General features: G+C 39.5%; 1 protein-coding gene across 1 annotated transcript in view; it reads left to right on the forward strand.

Annotated features, from left to right (window-relative positions):
* The window catches only part of SPATA18 (spermatogenesis associated 18), a gene marked incomplete at its 5' end in the record, with an annotated part of 31,946 nt that extends 20,137 nt beyond the window's left edge, over positions 1–11,809 (forward strand). The window contains 6 exons of the mRNA XM_079718892.1: positions 1,028–1,186; positions 2,036–2,211; positions 4,647–4,770; positions 6,559–6,642; positions 9,475–9,520; positions 11,714–11,809. Coding sequence (XP_079575018.1) covers positions 1,028–1,186; positions 2,036–2,211; positions 4,647–4,770; positions 6,559–6,642; positions 9,475–9,520; positions 11,714–11,748 — 624 coding nt within the window. The 3' untranslated portion in view covers positions 11,749–11,809. The remainder of the gene's footprint in view (positions 1–1,027; positions 1,187–2,035; positions 2,212–4,646; positions 4,771–6,558; positions 6,643–9,474; positions 9,521–11,713) is intronic.
* Between the last annotated feature and the right edge of the window lie 1,152 nt (positions 11,810–12,961).

The following is a 12,961-nucleotide window of genomic DNA, read 5'->3' on the forward strand; positions in this document are numbered from 1 at the left end:
AAAAGGCTGTGATTGTGTTCACTCTTCTGTTTGTTTAACTAAGAGTAGTTACTAGGACTGCTAACTACTTGAGTATGGCAAGATTAAAAAGTGCTCATATATAATCTTAAAATCCAAAGCAAATGCATTTATTCTGTGGGTACCATACGGAGATACTAAGAGTCTGTAATGAGAACAGCTAAATATTAACAAACAAAACAAAATATTGGTGTGAGAGCGGAATTATCAGAATCTACCAGACTTTATCCTATTCATTTATATCAGGAGTCAGCAAACTATGACCCCTGGGCCATATCTGGCCCTGATCTGTAATTCTAAGAGAAATACCACCCAAGAGCTAACATATAAGAATGGTTTTACATTTTAAAGGGTTGTAAAAAAAAAAAATGACAGAGACAATTATGTGACCTGCAAAGCCTAAAATATTTACTATCTGGCTTTTTACAGAAAAAAGAATTTATATCATTAAGAATTATTTAATTTATATATATAATTTATATAATTAAGAATCATGTACTGAGTTGGTTAAAGTTCTGTAATTGTAGAGGCTATATCTTTCATGCATAACTGAGTTTTCCCCATGCCTGCTATATTACAGGCATTTAATAAATATTTGTTGAATTAATATATGCCAGGAAACATGTCAGACACGATATGTGTCTATGTATGACGTGACCACTAGATTGATAATTTTCTCTTATTTCTTGACCAGTAATATGATATTGCTGTGGGATCAAAGCATCAACTAGCATATCTCAAGTATTTATGTAACCACAGGTGATTTTATTTCCTTGAATGCCTGCATTGTCCTGCTTCTTGCAATCAGGATTACCAGAACAGTGGTCAACTGTCTTGAAATTAGTGAATATGGGTAGTCTTATATGTATTTATGTACTTTCCAAAATTTAGTTACCAGAAGTCCAATATGATGTTGGATTTTTGTTGGGCATTCTTTCTTCATTCCTTGCTTTGGACCTCTTTACCTCCCTCCTCCCACCAGATAAATTTGCTGTACTTTTATCTGCAGGAGGCGTTCCATGTAGCTAAAGTGGCATTCAGACACTTCAAGATCTGTGTGAGGAAACTGCTGGCACCGTCTTATGCAGGGTCAAATGACTTTGAGGATGCTGTCTTGGATTATATCATTTGTCATCTTGATCTGTATGATTCCCAAAGCAGTGTTAATGTAAGTGTTGGGTCTTTTATTGGGACTGGTTTGCTGCTGCTGCTGTTTATAATGAATACTAATAACTCAGAAATCCATCCAGCTTAGTGTCGCATCTATGTAATGGAAGAGCAGGAATGAGCATCCAATATATTTTGTAGAACCAGTCATTATTGGCTCTTTCTTTCTTAGACATATTATGAGGAAAATATATTGAGCTTTCTAGTTCTATTCTTCAGACAGGCTCTTATGATTGGAAGATAGAATACCATAGTGCTTAGGAGCAATGATTTTGGGAAAGATAGTTATGGATTTGCATCCTGGTTCTGCCACTTACTAGCTGTGTGACCTTGCACATTTACTTAACCTCTCTGTGCTTTAGTTTTCTAATCTTAAAATGGGAGCAACAATGGTCATGACCCCATAGAGTTTGTGAGAGGATTAAATGAAAGGAAGCAGGTAATTTGCTTAGCACAAGAGTTGGCACAGAGTAAACTCTCAATAAGAGCAAGCTATTATAATTGTTATTATTATAGTTTATGAACAAGTCAGAGTCCTGTGTTGGCGATTATATAACTTGCTCAGAATAGAAAAATAAGGAAATAATAAATGAAAGCTACTAAGGGTTTTTGCTTTAGTTTTTTGTTTGTGGAGACTTTCTTGGCCTTTAGTATGTCATTTGTCCTCTGTCATCTTTCCTCCTTCTCTGTTAATGAGTCTTCCTCCTTTCAGCACATGCACTTCTCTTCTAGTTTACCTTGTTTTCACTCACATGCTCTTTCCCCCTCCCAGCAGTCATAATGTCCTTAGGATTGTCAGTGTGTATTTCGCAGGTTGGTAACAAGGTGATGCCATCTTTCTGTTTTTCAGGATGTGATCCGAGCCATGAATGTCAATCCCAAGATTTCATTCCCTCCTGAAGTTGACTTTTGCCTCCTCAGTAACTTCATCCAAGAGATATGTTGCATTGCCTTTGCAATGCAGACTTTAGACCCACCCCTCGATATTGCATTTGGGGCCGATGGAGAAATTTTTAATGATTGCAAGTAAGAGACATAGGAGCAGAAGCTAAGGGATTCTTTATAAATAAATGATCTTGTGTGTATTCTCTGGGAACAATTTAGGGAAAAGAACTCTGGGTGGGGAAATCAACAGACATTACCTGATTTTCAGGCCCAGCCATATACTTCTCGGTACTACAGGGCAGGGCCCTCTTCTGAGGTCATTTTCCTTCTCAGTCAAATGTGCTTCAGAGGTGATGTTATGATTTCCATTGAACATATTGGTCTTGGGAAGAACTAATGAGTCCCTGGAGTCTGTTTGGAACTCTTGAAAAGAAAAGTGCTAGGGAGGAGATATGGGGATATATGTGTACGTATAGCTGATTCACTTTGTTATAAAGCAGAAACACACGATTATAAAGCAATTGTACTCCAATAAAGAGGTTAAAAAAAAAAGAGGGCTTCCCTTGTGGTGCAGTGGTTGAGAGTCCGCCTGCCGATGCAGGGGACACGGGTTCGTGCCCTGGTCCGGGAAGATCCCACATGCCGCAGAGTGGCTGGGCCTGTGAGCCATGGCCGCTGAGCCTGTGTGTTCGGAGCCTGTGCTCCGCAACGGGAGAGGCCACAACAGTGACAGGCCTGCGTACCACAAAAAAAAAAAAAAAAAAAAAAAAAAAAGTGCTATAGAAATACAGACATGTATTGCTTTTTATTGTTTAAAATTTTTTTATTGAGGTATAATTGACATATAAGATTGTATTAGTTTCACGTCTACAGCATAATGCTTCTACATTTGTATATATTGTGAAATGATTATCACCATCAGTCACCATATATAGTTACAAAACTTTTTTTTCTTCCAATGAGAACTTTTAAGATATATTCTCTAAGCAACTTTCAAATTTGCAATACAGTATTATTAACTATATTGTTAACAAGTATATGTCTGCATGACATTTATTTTGTAACTGGAAGTTTGTACCTTTTGACCTCCCTAACGCATTTTGCCCCCATGTCCAGCAACCACTAATCTGTTTTCTGTATCTGTGAGCTTGGTTTTTGTTTGTTTGTTTGCCTTAGATTCCACATATAAGTGAGATTGTATGGTATTTGTCTTTCTCTGTCTGACTTATTTCATAATGCCCTCGAGGTCCATCCATGTTGTCTCACTTGACAAGATTTCCTTCTCTTTTTTTTAAATAGCAAAATAGTATCCCATTGTATAGGTACCACAACTTTTTAAACCATTAATCCATCAATGAACACTTAGATGTCCATCTTGGCTATTGTAAATAAAGCAGCAATGAACATGGGGGTGTATATATCTTTTCAAATTAGGGTTTAGTTTTCTTTGGATAAATACCTAGAAGTGGAATTGCTGGATCATATGGTAATTCTGTTTTTAATTTTTTTAAAAAATAAATCTATCTATTTATTTATTTATTTTTGGCTGCGTTGGGTCTTCGCTGCTGTGCGTGGGTGGGCTTTCTCTAGTTGCGGTGAGCGGGGCTACTCTTCATTGCAGTGCACGGGCTTCACATTGTGGTGGCTTCTCTTGTTGCGGAGCACGGGCTCTAGGCATGCGGGCTTCAGTAGTTGCGACACGCAGGCTCAGTAGTTGTGGCTCGCGGGCTCAGTAATTGTGGCTTGTGGGCTCTAGAGCGCAGGCTCAGCAGTTGTGGCACACGGGCTTAGTTGCTCCGCGGCATGTGGGATCTTCCCGGACCAGCGCTCTAACCCGTGTCCTCTGCATTGACAGGCGGATTCTTAACCACTGCGCCTCAGGGAAGTCCCCAGCAGGAGAAATCTTATAGGTTGCCTGTAGGACTTAGATGGTCTCTGTCTCTAGCATTTCCCTGAATTACAATTCTTGTAATCCTGAGAAGGAACAAGACTAGTCTGACATGACTTTTTTTTTGTCAGTTAAAAGAAATGGAAGTATAATTGATTTACAGTATTGTGTTGGGGTGGCTCCATTGTGCAGTGATAGCACATTGCACTTCTACAATGCTGTGTTAATTTCTGCTCTACAGCAAACTGATTCAGTTACACATATGCATATCTCTATACACATTCTTTTTAAAATATTCTTTTTCATTATGGTTTATCATAGGATATTGAATATAGTTCTCTGTGCTATACAATGGGACCTTGTTGTTTATCCATCTAAATATACTAGTTTGCATCCGCTAACCCCAACCTCCCAGTCCATCCCTCCCACAACCCCTCCCCCTCGGCAACCACCAGTCTGTTCTCTATGACATGACTTGTTTTTAGTGAGCCCATGTTGGGTCCTTGTTATCACTGGTTCCTATTCTAGGAGCCCACAACTATCTCTTTAATAATGGAATCAGGATCCATATTTATCTAAGTGTGAGCAGAATAAAAGATGAGAATTTACACTGATGTCCTCTTCCCTCCCAGTTAGGTTACATAACTGCTTACCTTCTCCTTCTTGTTCTTTTGCGTGTTTAAAATAGGTACCGTCGAAGCTATGACTCCGATTTCACAGCTCCCTTGGTCTTCTATCACGTGTGGCCTGCTCTCATGGAGAATGGCTGTGTCATTATGAAGGGAGAAGCTGTCACCAGGAGAGGGGCTTTTGTACGGTGGCCTTGCATAGTGACAATTCATCCCAAGTGTTTGATTCACAAGTTAGAGAACATTTATAAACCCAGAGATTCTATAAAAGAAGTTCATAAAGGGTTATTTGATAAGATTTCGTACAAAGGAGAGGAAAGGGACTGGCTGGGAAAGAACAGATTCTTTTCTTTGATTCTTCCATGAGTCTTCATCATTTCCTGGCAGTCATTTCTTCATTTATTGCTTTATTTACAAGATAGAACTGGTCCTATTTGCCTCCTCTGTCTTAGAAATATTATGCTATTATAAGGGCAAAGCCCCTTGAGCTCAACTTTTAGAGGCCCTCTACAATTCTAAGCATTTAAAAGTGATCGATTAACTATCAGAAAACAATTGGCCCAATTTTTACTGATAGTTCTGTATTTTGGGATATGATGAATGTGTCCTGTTTTTCTCTCCTTGGTATGATGTGTAGGGAGGGGAGGGAGGGAGAAAAAGAGGGCAGAGGAGGTGGGGAGAGAAGAGCCAATCAGTTTTGGATGGTTGCTTCCTATATACATTGGCTGTAGAATGTTTTGAACATGTTAAATAATTGGACAGCCTTCAGAATGGAGTCTTAGGTATGCAAGTGTGTAAGTGTGTGTGTTAAGGTGGGGAGAGGATGTTGGAACTGGTTGCTACGGGTGCTTGGATATTCTGTATTGTTCCCATTATGGAGTTTTACCCTGCCCTTCCTAGAAGTTAAGTGAATTCAGGAGAGGAGCTCCCAGGTCCAGAGCAAAGCCACCATCTGGGTGGTCTCAGCACCTGGAAGATAGGGGAAGTGCTTCAGGGCAGCTTTTCACACATGAAGTGGAGAAGCGGAGTAGTGTATTTAAAAGAACTTAAGAACTTAAGCTTAAATATCCCACTGTAGCATAAAGTATCTCAATGAAAAAATTCTGTGCTGTAAGAGTTGAGCCCATAGAAACAGTTGTGTTGACTTGGCAATCGCACGTGCTCTACAATGAATGAGCTCATAAAACGTGCTTCTTGCCCTTACAACAATTACCCTCTGTTAAGAAACTCTTGTTGTAAACTGTCTGCAGTGCAATTTGGAAGGAAGGGAGAGGAAATAGCCACTATTCCTATGTTCTCCATCAAATAGCAATTGCCTTTTAACTTCCTTCTTCTCTCCCCTCAAGTATGTCATCAATATTTACCCGAGCTTAAACTCCTAAAACAAAGGAAATACCCTAAAAGCAAGAACTTGGGAAAGGGTTGAATGACGGGAGTTGATGAGAAGACTTTGACTGGTAAAATCTCATTATAGGAAATAAAATTTTCTTTTTGTTCATTAACTTAGTTGGACAGTAGGTGGGCCACAGTAGTGATTCACTCACTCACTTATTCATTAATTCATTTTATTCAATAGTTATTTATGACCCAAGCTCTGTGTTTAGGTGCTGGGGATTCAGCAATGAACAAAACAAACATAAATTCCTGACCAGATGGAGCTTAACGTTCTCCAACACTTGCAAACTTGAATGTAATTTCTAACAGTTTACTCATCAAAACAAAGTTCTACTAGCATCATGAATTTGAACATCCCAAAGTTCATTGTAATGGGATTTTATTTGAAGTACCCTAGAGCTATTGTCAAATATTGGGCAGCTATAGCAAATGAGTGTACTTATACTGACGACCAGTAACGGGCAAGTGTAATCATATCAGAAAAACCTCTTGTTCGTTCTATGGGATATGAGTATTGTTTTAAGCCACCTGGGCTTTCACAAACTATTGACTATTTTTCTCTTTCTCTTTTTCTAGAGGAATTCAGTGCGATCTCTAAGTCGGTGTCGAAGCAGGAGTTTAAGTCCCATCTGCCCTCGTAGCCATATTAGTTTAAGCACGGTATGTATCTGTCTAATCGTTTTTACACAAAATCATCTTATGGTTGATGGTTTTTTTTTGTCTGCAGTCACCTATAAAAGAGGCAATGATAAGTTTGTAGGTAGAAAGAGAACCTACTACAATCACCCCAGATTGATTTTTATACTACCTTGGCTAAGGAATTTATCATTCTAGAAAGAAGGAAGTAGAGGCAGTTTTTTTCTTCATTAGTTGAAAGAATAATAGACTTTAGTTATTTCGTGTTTTATTTATTTATTTTATTTTATTTTATTTTATTTTATTTTTTTGCGGTACGCGGGCCTTTCACTGCTGTGGCCTCTCCCGTTGCGGAGCACAGGCTCCGGACGCGCAGGCTCAGTGGCCATGGCTCACGGGCCCAGCCGCTCCGCGGCATGTGGGATCTTTCCGGACCGGGGCACGAACCTGTGTCCCCTGCATCGGCAGGCGGACTCTCAACCACTGCACCACCAGGGAAGCCCTATTTTTATCTTTAACTGAAAATGGGCTATTAGCTATGAGTCTCCTGAGCAGAGAATAGGACATCTTAGTCAACTGATCTCTGCACACATCTGTCTCTGGTATCTCTAGAACTTCTTGCATGAGTTCGGAGAAATTGCTCAAATGATCTGGATTTTAATACTGTATAAAGGGCATTGCAGATCTTAATTTTCCTCCAAACTTCAAAGTAGGAAGAATTAAGATTAGTCTCTGTGTATTCATTCTTAGGATTACTAACGCATCTATCAAAGAAAAAAAATAACAGCAAAAATATCTCTGAAAACTGTGGAGATAATATCCCTAAAAACTAACATTATTATGATTCACCACTGTTCATTCATTCAACACATAATATTTAGTCAATGCCTTTTGAATACAGATCTAGACCAAGACAGGTTAAGATACCAGACAGGCTAACAATTTGCTGTTCCTTCAAATAAAAATTCTTTAAATATTTGTTCAAACTTGTTTTAGGGAGAGTGGTAGAGAAGGCAACTTCTCTGAAATTATCTCTAGTGATGCAACTCTAGCCCTAAACTTCTAAACCGCTCCCAACAAAACATAATGTTTGATAACATTCTTTTTTTAAAAAATAAATTTATTTATTTATTTATTTTTGGCTGCACTGGGTCTTTGTTGCTGCACGCAGGCCTTCTCTAGTTGTGACAAGCAGGGGCTACTCTTCGTTGCAGTGCACAGGCTTCTCATTGTGGTGGCATCCCTTGTTGTGAAGCACAGGCTCTAGGTGTGCGGGCTTCCAGTAGTTGTAGCACACGGGCTCAGTAGTTGTGGCTCGCGGGCTCTAGAATGCAGGCTCCATAGTTGTAGCACACGGGCTTTGTTGCTCTGCAGCATGTGGGATCTTCCTGGACCAGAGCTCTAACCCATGTCTCCTGCATTGGCAGGCAGATTCTTAACCACTGTGCCACCAGGAAAGCCCTGATAATGTTCTTATCAAACATTTTTTCTGTTATTGGATGGATGCTAGTGTGTATGTGTGCGTGGGCGATACAGAAATGACTAAAACATGGTTTCTTCCCTGAATGGGTTTCAATATAGGAAGATCAGTATGATTTCAACAAAGTAACTGAATGTTACAGCTGTCAGAGGAGGTAGAGATTCCCTCTGGATTTAGTTCACGGTGGAGTTATGTGATCTGGCAGAATTTTTGTGGGCTGGGAAACTGGGGACGACTATCCACATGAAAGAAATGGCCTGAGAATGGAAAGCCATGTGTCAGACACTGTTCTTTAGCTCTTGCTGATTTTAATATAACTTAACTCTCCTTATTGCCAAATAGGTATTCACAGTAGGAAGAAGCAAAAGGAGAGTACATTTAATGGGCTGATAAATTAAAAAGACATATTATGAGTTTTATACTGGAAGAATCACAATTCTCATTCTAAGAGGAAGTATTCTGCCAGAAGAAAGAGCAATATTAGACACCTGTTGCACTTACAGCCATGGCAAGTTTTAACTCTGGACCCTCATTGGAAGGCTTAGCAATGGGCAATGTTCCTCTGTAATAAGTACCTCTCTTTTTCCTACTTTGTGCCCAGGGAGAGCAAACTTAGACTTCTGATAGACTAAAGTAGATTCTCAAAGGTGAAACTGCTGCCAAAATCCTGTCCCTTTCCAGCATCATCCCTTTACGACAAGCCCGTTACAAACATTTTTGGTTAATCTGGTTGACTTGTTTGAGACCTCATATCCAGAACAGCTTCCATCTTTGTTAATGTCTATTTATCTAAAGTGCTTGAAAGCTCACAGCAAGAATGATAATTGTGGTCAGTTATTTCTGAGCCATCGCAGGCTTGTAGGTATGGGGGTAGCTTTTCCTCAGTGAAAGCAAAGGTGAGATTTGAAAAATGGCTCTTTTCTGGCTTCCCAGTGACCCTCCTTAATAGGACAGCATTTTGGACACATGACATAATTCATATAAAGGATGGGCCAGAGAGTATTGGATCATTTTAGCTTTAATTAATAATAATAATAAGTATTTTCTGGAAAGCATAGACTTCAGTATGGCCAGTGAGCATCCAGCCTCAAAGTGTTTAGCAACCACTAAAAACAACCACAGCAACAAAAACCAGCAAAAAACTAGGCCACTGAGCTCAGCTTTTAGTTAATCATATAATTTAAGCTAAGTTGAGTGTCCATTTGCTTCAGGAAGTATAAAAGGAATCACAGTGCTCAACCTCAGGGGGAAACCATCATAGTTCTAAACTGCTTCAGATAAACTCTTTAGCTGGTTTTAGGAAAAAAACATCAAAAGGATTCTTTCTTTGAGCTCCATCTACTGTGTAATTCGCACTACACTTTTATATTTTCCAGATATCTCGAAGCCGGAGTCCTTCTCCAATAAGGTGTGGATTGCCAAGTAAGTCGGATGGTCTAGATGCAACAAAGTTTCTGCTTTTTATTGTTGCTTTTAGAACTCAGCATCATGCAGCAAAATGAATGTTTTGCTCCTTGGAGAACATTTCTCACTTCCACTTCACACCTTTTATTTCTGGGCCTTCTCGCGGATGGTACCACAGCAGGTGCCGTGGGTGACACAGGAAGAGGCTCTCATGGAGAGATTTGATTGATGTAAACTTAGATTAACCACCCACCATTCTTTTAGGTCTTCCCAAAAGAAAGTCTAAGAAATGGACCATAATAATGAACGGTTTACTTTTCTCCCTAGGGTTTTAAAACCACCAGCCATGTTCCTCTGCCCAGGACGTCTGAAACGGCCAACTTACCCAGTGCCTCCACCTGCCCTGCTGTCTGCCTCAGACCTCACTTAAAATAATGTGAAAAGGCAATTCTGTGTATCACTTCATACAGAGAGTTAAATGTTTTGGCTTAGTGCATTTGTAACTTCAGATATATTGCATTTTATTTTATTTTATAGATACAGATTCCATTAATTTGATAAAAAACAGTTGCCTAGGTATTTAGGATCATATTCATTTGAAGCAAAGTCCATTACACAGGTTCAGGATTCTCATCCTGAAATACGAGGCTCTTTTATAGCAACTACAAGAACTAAAGTGGAAAATCTTTACCGTGCTGAGTCCAAAAGACAAGAGGAGTCATTTTAGTTTATAAACTGATCATAAATATTATAATTGCTGGTTTTAGCTTTAACTGGAAAACAATCTGGGGTGTTTTAATTTTCTTTGGGGGTTTGGAAGACAACCCTAGTCTCAGGTTGGGGAACTTACAGCATAGCAGTGACTTCAGGCTAAAGGTAGGTGATGATGATTTAGGAGAATATAGTTCATTGGCTTGCTTCTCTTTTCTTACTGTGAAGTGCCCAGTGTGGCTGAGTTGAGCACTGTTTGTTGAAGCTACTTACTTGAGAGAATTCTCTTGCTTCATAAGTGCAGAGCTGTGATTTGGATAGAAGCCAGTTTGGAGATAAATGTTAGTTACCTTGTGTTTATCTCCCTGGAATATTTCGGGCAGTTTTAATGTACGTGTGAAATATAAAAGCTTCCTGGAACACACCCTTTACCTATTCCACCTGGTTGTTTACAAACTCAGACCGCATAAGAACTCCATCTGACTAAAAACACTTAAACTCAAGGCTAAAAGCTAAGGGTACCATTTATGGATTTTAAATTGAATGTCTATCCCTTGATTTCTCCACTGTGAAGTACAGTTGAAAAAGTTCACATTCAAGATTATAATGGAATGTTGCTTTCTCAAGATGAATAATGTTCTTTCTGTTTTTTTAAAAAAAATTCTTTTCACTTTAATGCTGGTTTTAAACACAAGCTTTGCAAATGACAGCTTTTGCTGTGTGCCTTTTAGAGAGAAGTGCTGAACTGGAGATTGCAGATTCCCTTCACCCGTCTCCACTTTCTGAGGTCTGAACCAGGGCCACAAATTCCGTCAATAAATATCAATGGTGCCTCTGCTCTGGGGTTGATTCCATGATGCTGTGATTCCATGCTGCAGCTTAATTATCAGCTTCAGCTTATTTTATTCACAATTAATTGTCTTCATATTCAAGACACTCTCTGAGTAGTTCTATACTGTTTTTATGTACATTATTTCAGTTTCTCCCCACGAGAAATCCAGGTGTCTACAGTGTAAAAGAGGTTAGGAACCTGTTCATCCAATACACCATGTGGTCTTCTTCTAAGCCTTTTTATTTCAGAATAATATTCTCTCCTGTTTTCTTTTGTTCCTCCATGGCCTATAGCATCGGTTCTTTTGTTTAATGGTTTGTTCATTCATTCATTCATTCATACATTCACAAGTTCAATGAGCACCTCCTGTGTGCTAGATACACTATGTACTGCTAGGAATATAGTGATGGACAAGGTTCGGGCTCTTCTGGAGCTTAATGTCATGTCCAGTTGCATTCCTTTGTGTTTTTCCTGTCATAGAGAGCATATATGATGGAAGAAAGAAAAAAAAATACAGCCAGTAGAGCAATTCAAAAGAGAGAGTGCCACATATCAATTGAAGAATTAATTTGGGGGGCAAATACCTATATATAAGAAAGTTATGCAAGACAATGGGAGAAATATGCTGAACTTCACGAAAGAATGTAACTCAGTTATGTCATCCACAGGTGAATTACTCAGTCTTTTTACAAGTATCTACTGAAACTATAATCCTAAGATCATCATCAACCGTAAAATGAGTTCGGGGAGAGTGGCCCAGAGATCCATCTAATACTTCCAATTACCGCAGCTGTGTCCTCCACCTGCCATATTCCTAAGAAATGGCAAGTTGCAGAGCATTATAATTCAGTTTTAGGCACTTGCAAATCCTTCACAAGGCAGATTGCTGCCAATAGTGTTCTATAAAGTTTGGATTGAACGGAAGACTTCTTAGTAGTATGACTTTGAATAATATCATACCTATAGTTAAGGGTAATGTGTTATGGAGATTTTAAGAAGCTAGTATTCCAAACTGCATTAGGTCATTGAAAAGTGAGCCCAGGAACCATACGGGTAAATGACATTCAGCATATGCCATTTAAATAACAAAACGGTGAAGGTTGTTGGCCTTAATACATTGAGTGAATAGGGGCATCGAAAATGAAGCAGGAACTAATTTTCTTTCAAATGCAATGTGATGCAATAATTTCACGCTTAAAAAATTGCCCCCCATGGCTTCCCTGGTGGCGCAGTGGTTGAGAGTCCGCCTGCTGATGCAGGGGACACGGGTTCGTGCCCCGGTCCAGGAAGATCCCACATGCCGTGGAGCGGCTGGGCCCGTGAGCCATGGCCACTGAGCCTGTGCGTCCAGAGCCTGTGCTCCACAACGGGAGAGGCCACAACAGTGAGAGGCCCACGTACCGCAAAAAAAAAAAAAAAATTGCCCCCTGGGTGCCAGCATGAACATCATACTTTCCATAGTATTACTGGCAATTAGTGTATCAAAACCAGGCAGCCAACAAACACATGAAAGGATGCTCAACATCACTAATCATTAGAGAAATGCAAATCAAAACTACAATTAGGTATCACCTCACACCAGTCAGAATGGTCATCATCAAAAAAAATCTACAAACAATAAATGCTGGAGAGGACGTGGAGAAAAGGGAACCCTCTTGCACTGTTGGTGGGAATGTAAATGGATACAGCCACTATAGAAAACGGTATGGAGGTTCCTTAAAAAACTAAAAACAGAACTACCATATAACTCAGCAATCCCACTACTGGGCATATACCCTGAGAAAACCATAATTCAAAAAGAGTCATGTACCACAATGTTCACTGCAGCACTATTTACAATAGCCGGGACATGGAAGCAAGCTAAGTGTCCATCGACAGGTGAATGGATAAAGAAGATGTGCCACATATATACAATG

This window comes from Hyperoodon ampullatus, assembly GCF_949752795.1.
Source record: "Hyperoodon ampullatus genome assembly, chromosome: 1".
NCBI classification, from domain to species: domain Eukaryota; kingdom Metazoa; phylum Chordata; class Mammalia; order Artiodactyla; family Ziphiidae; genus Hyperoodon; species Hyperoodon ampullatus.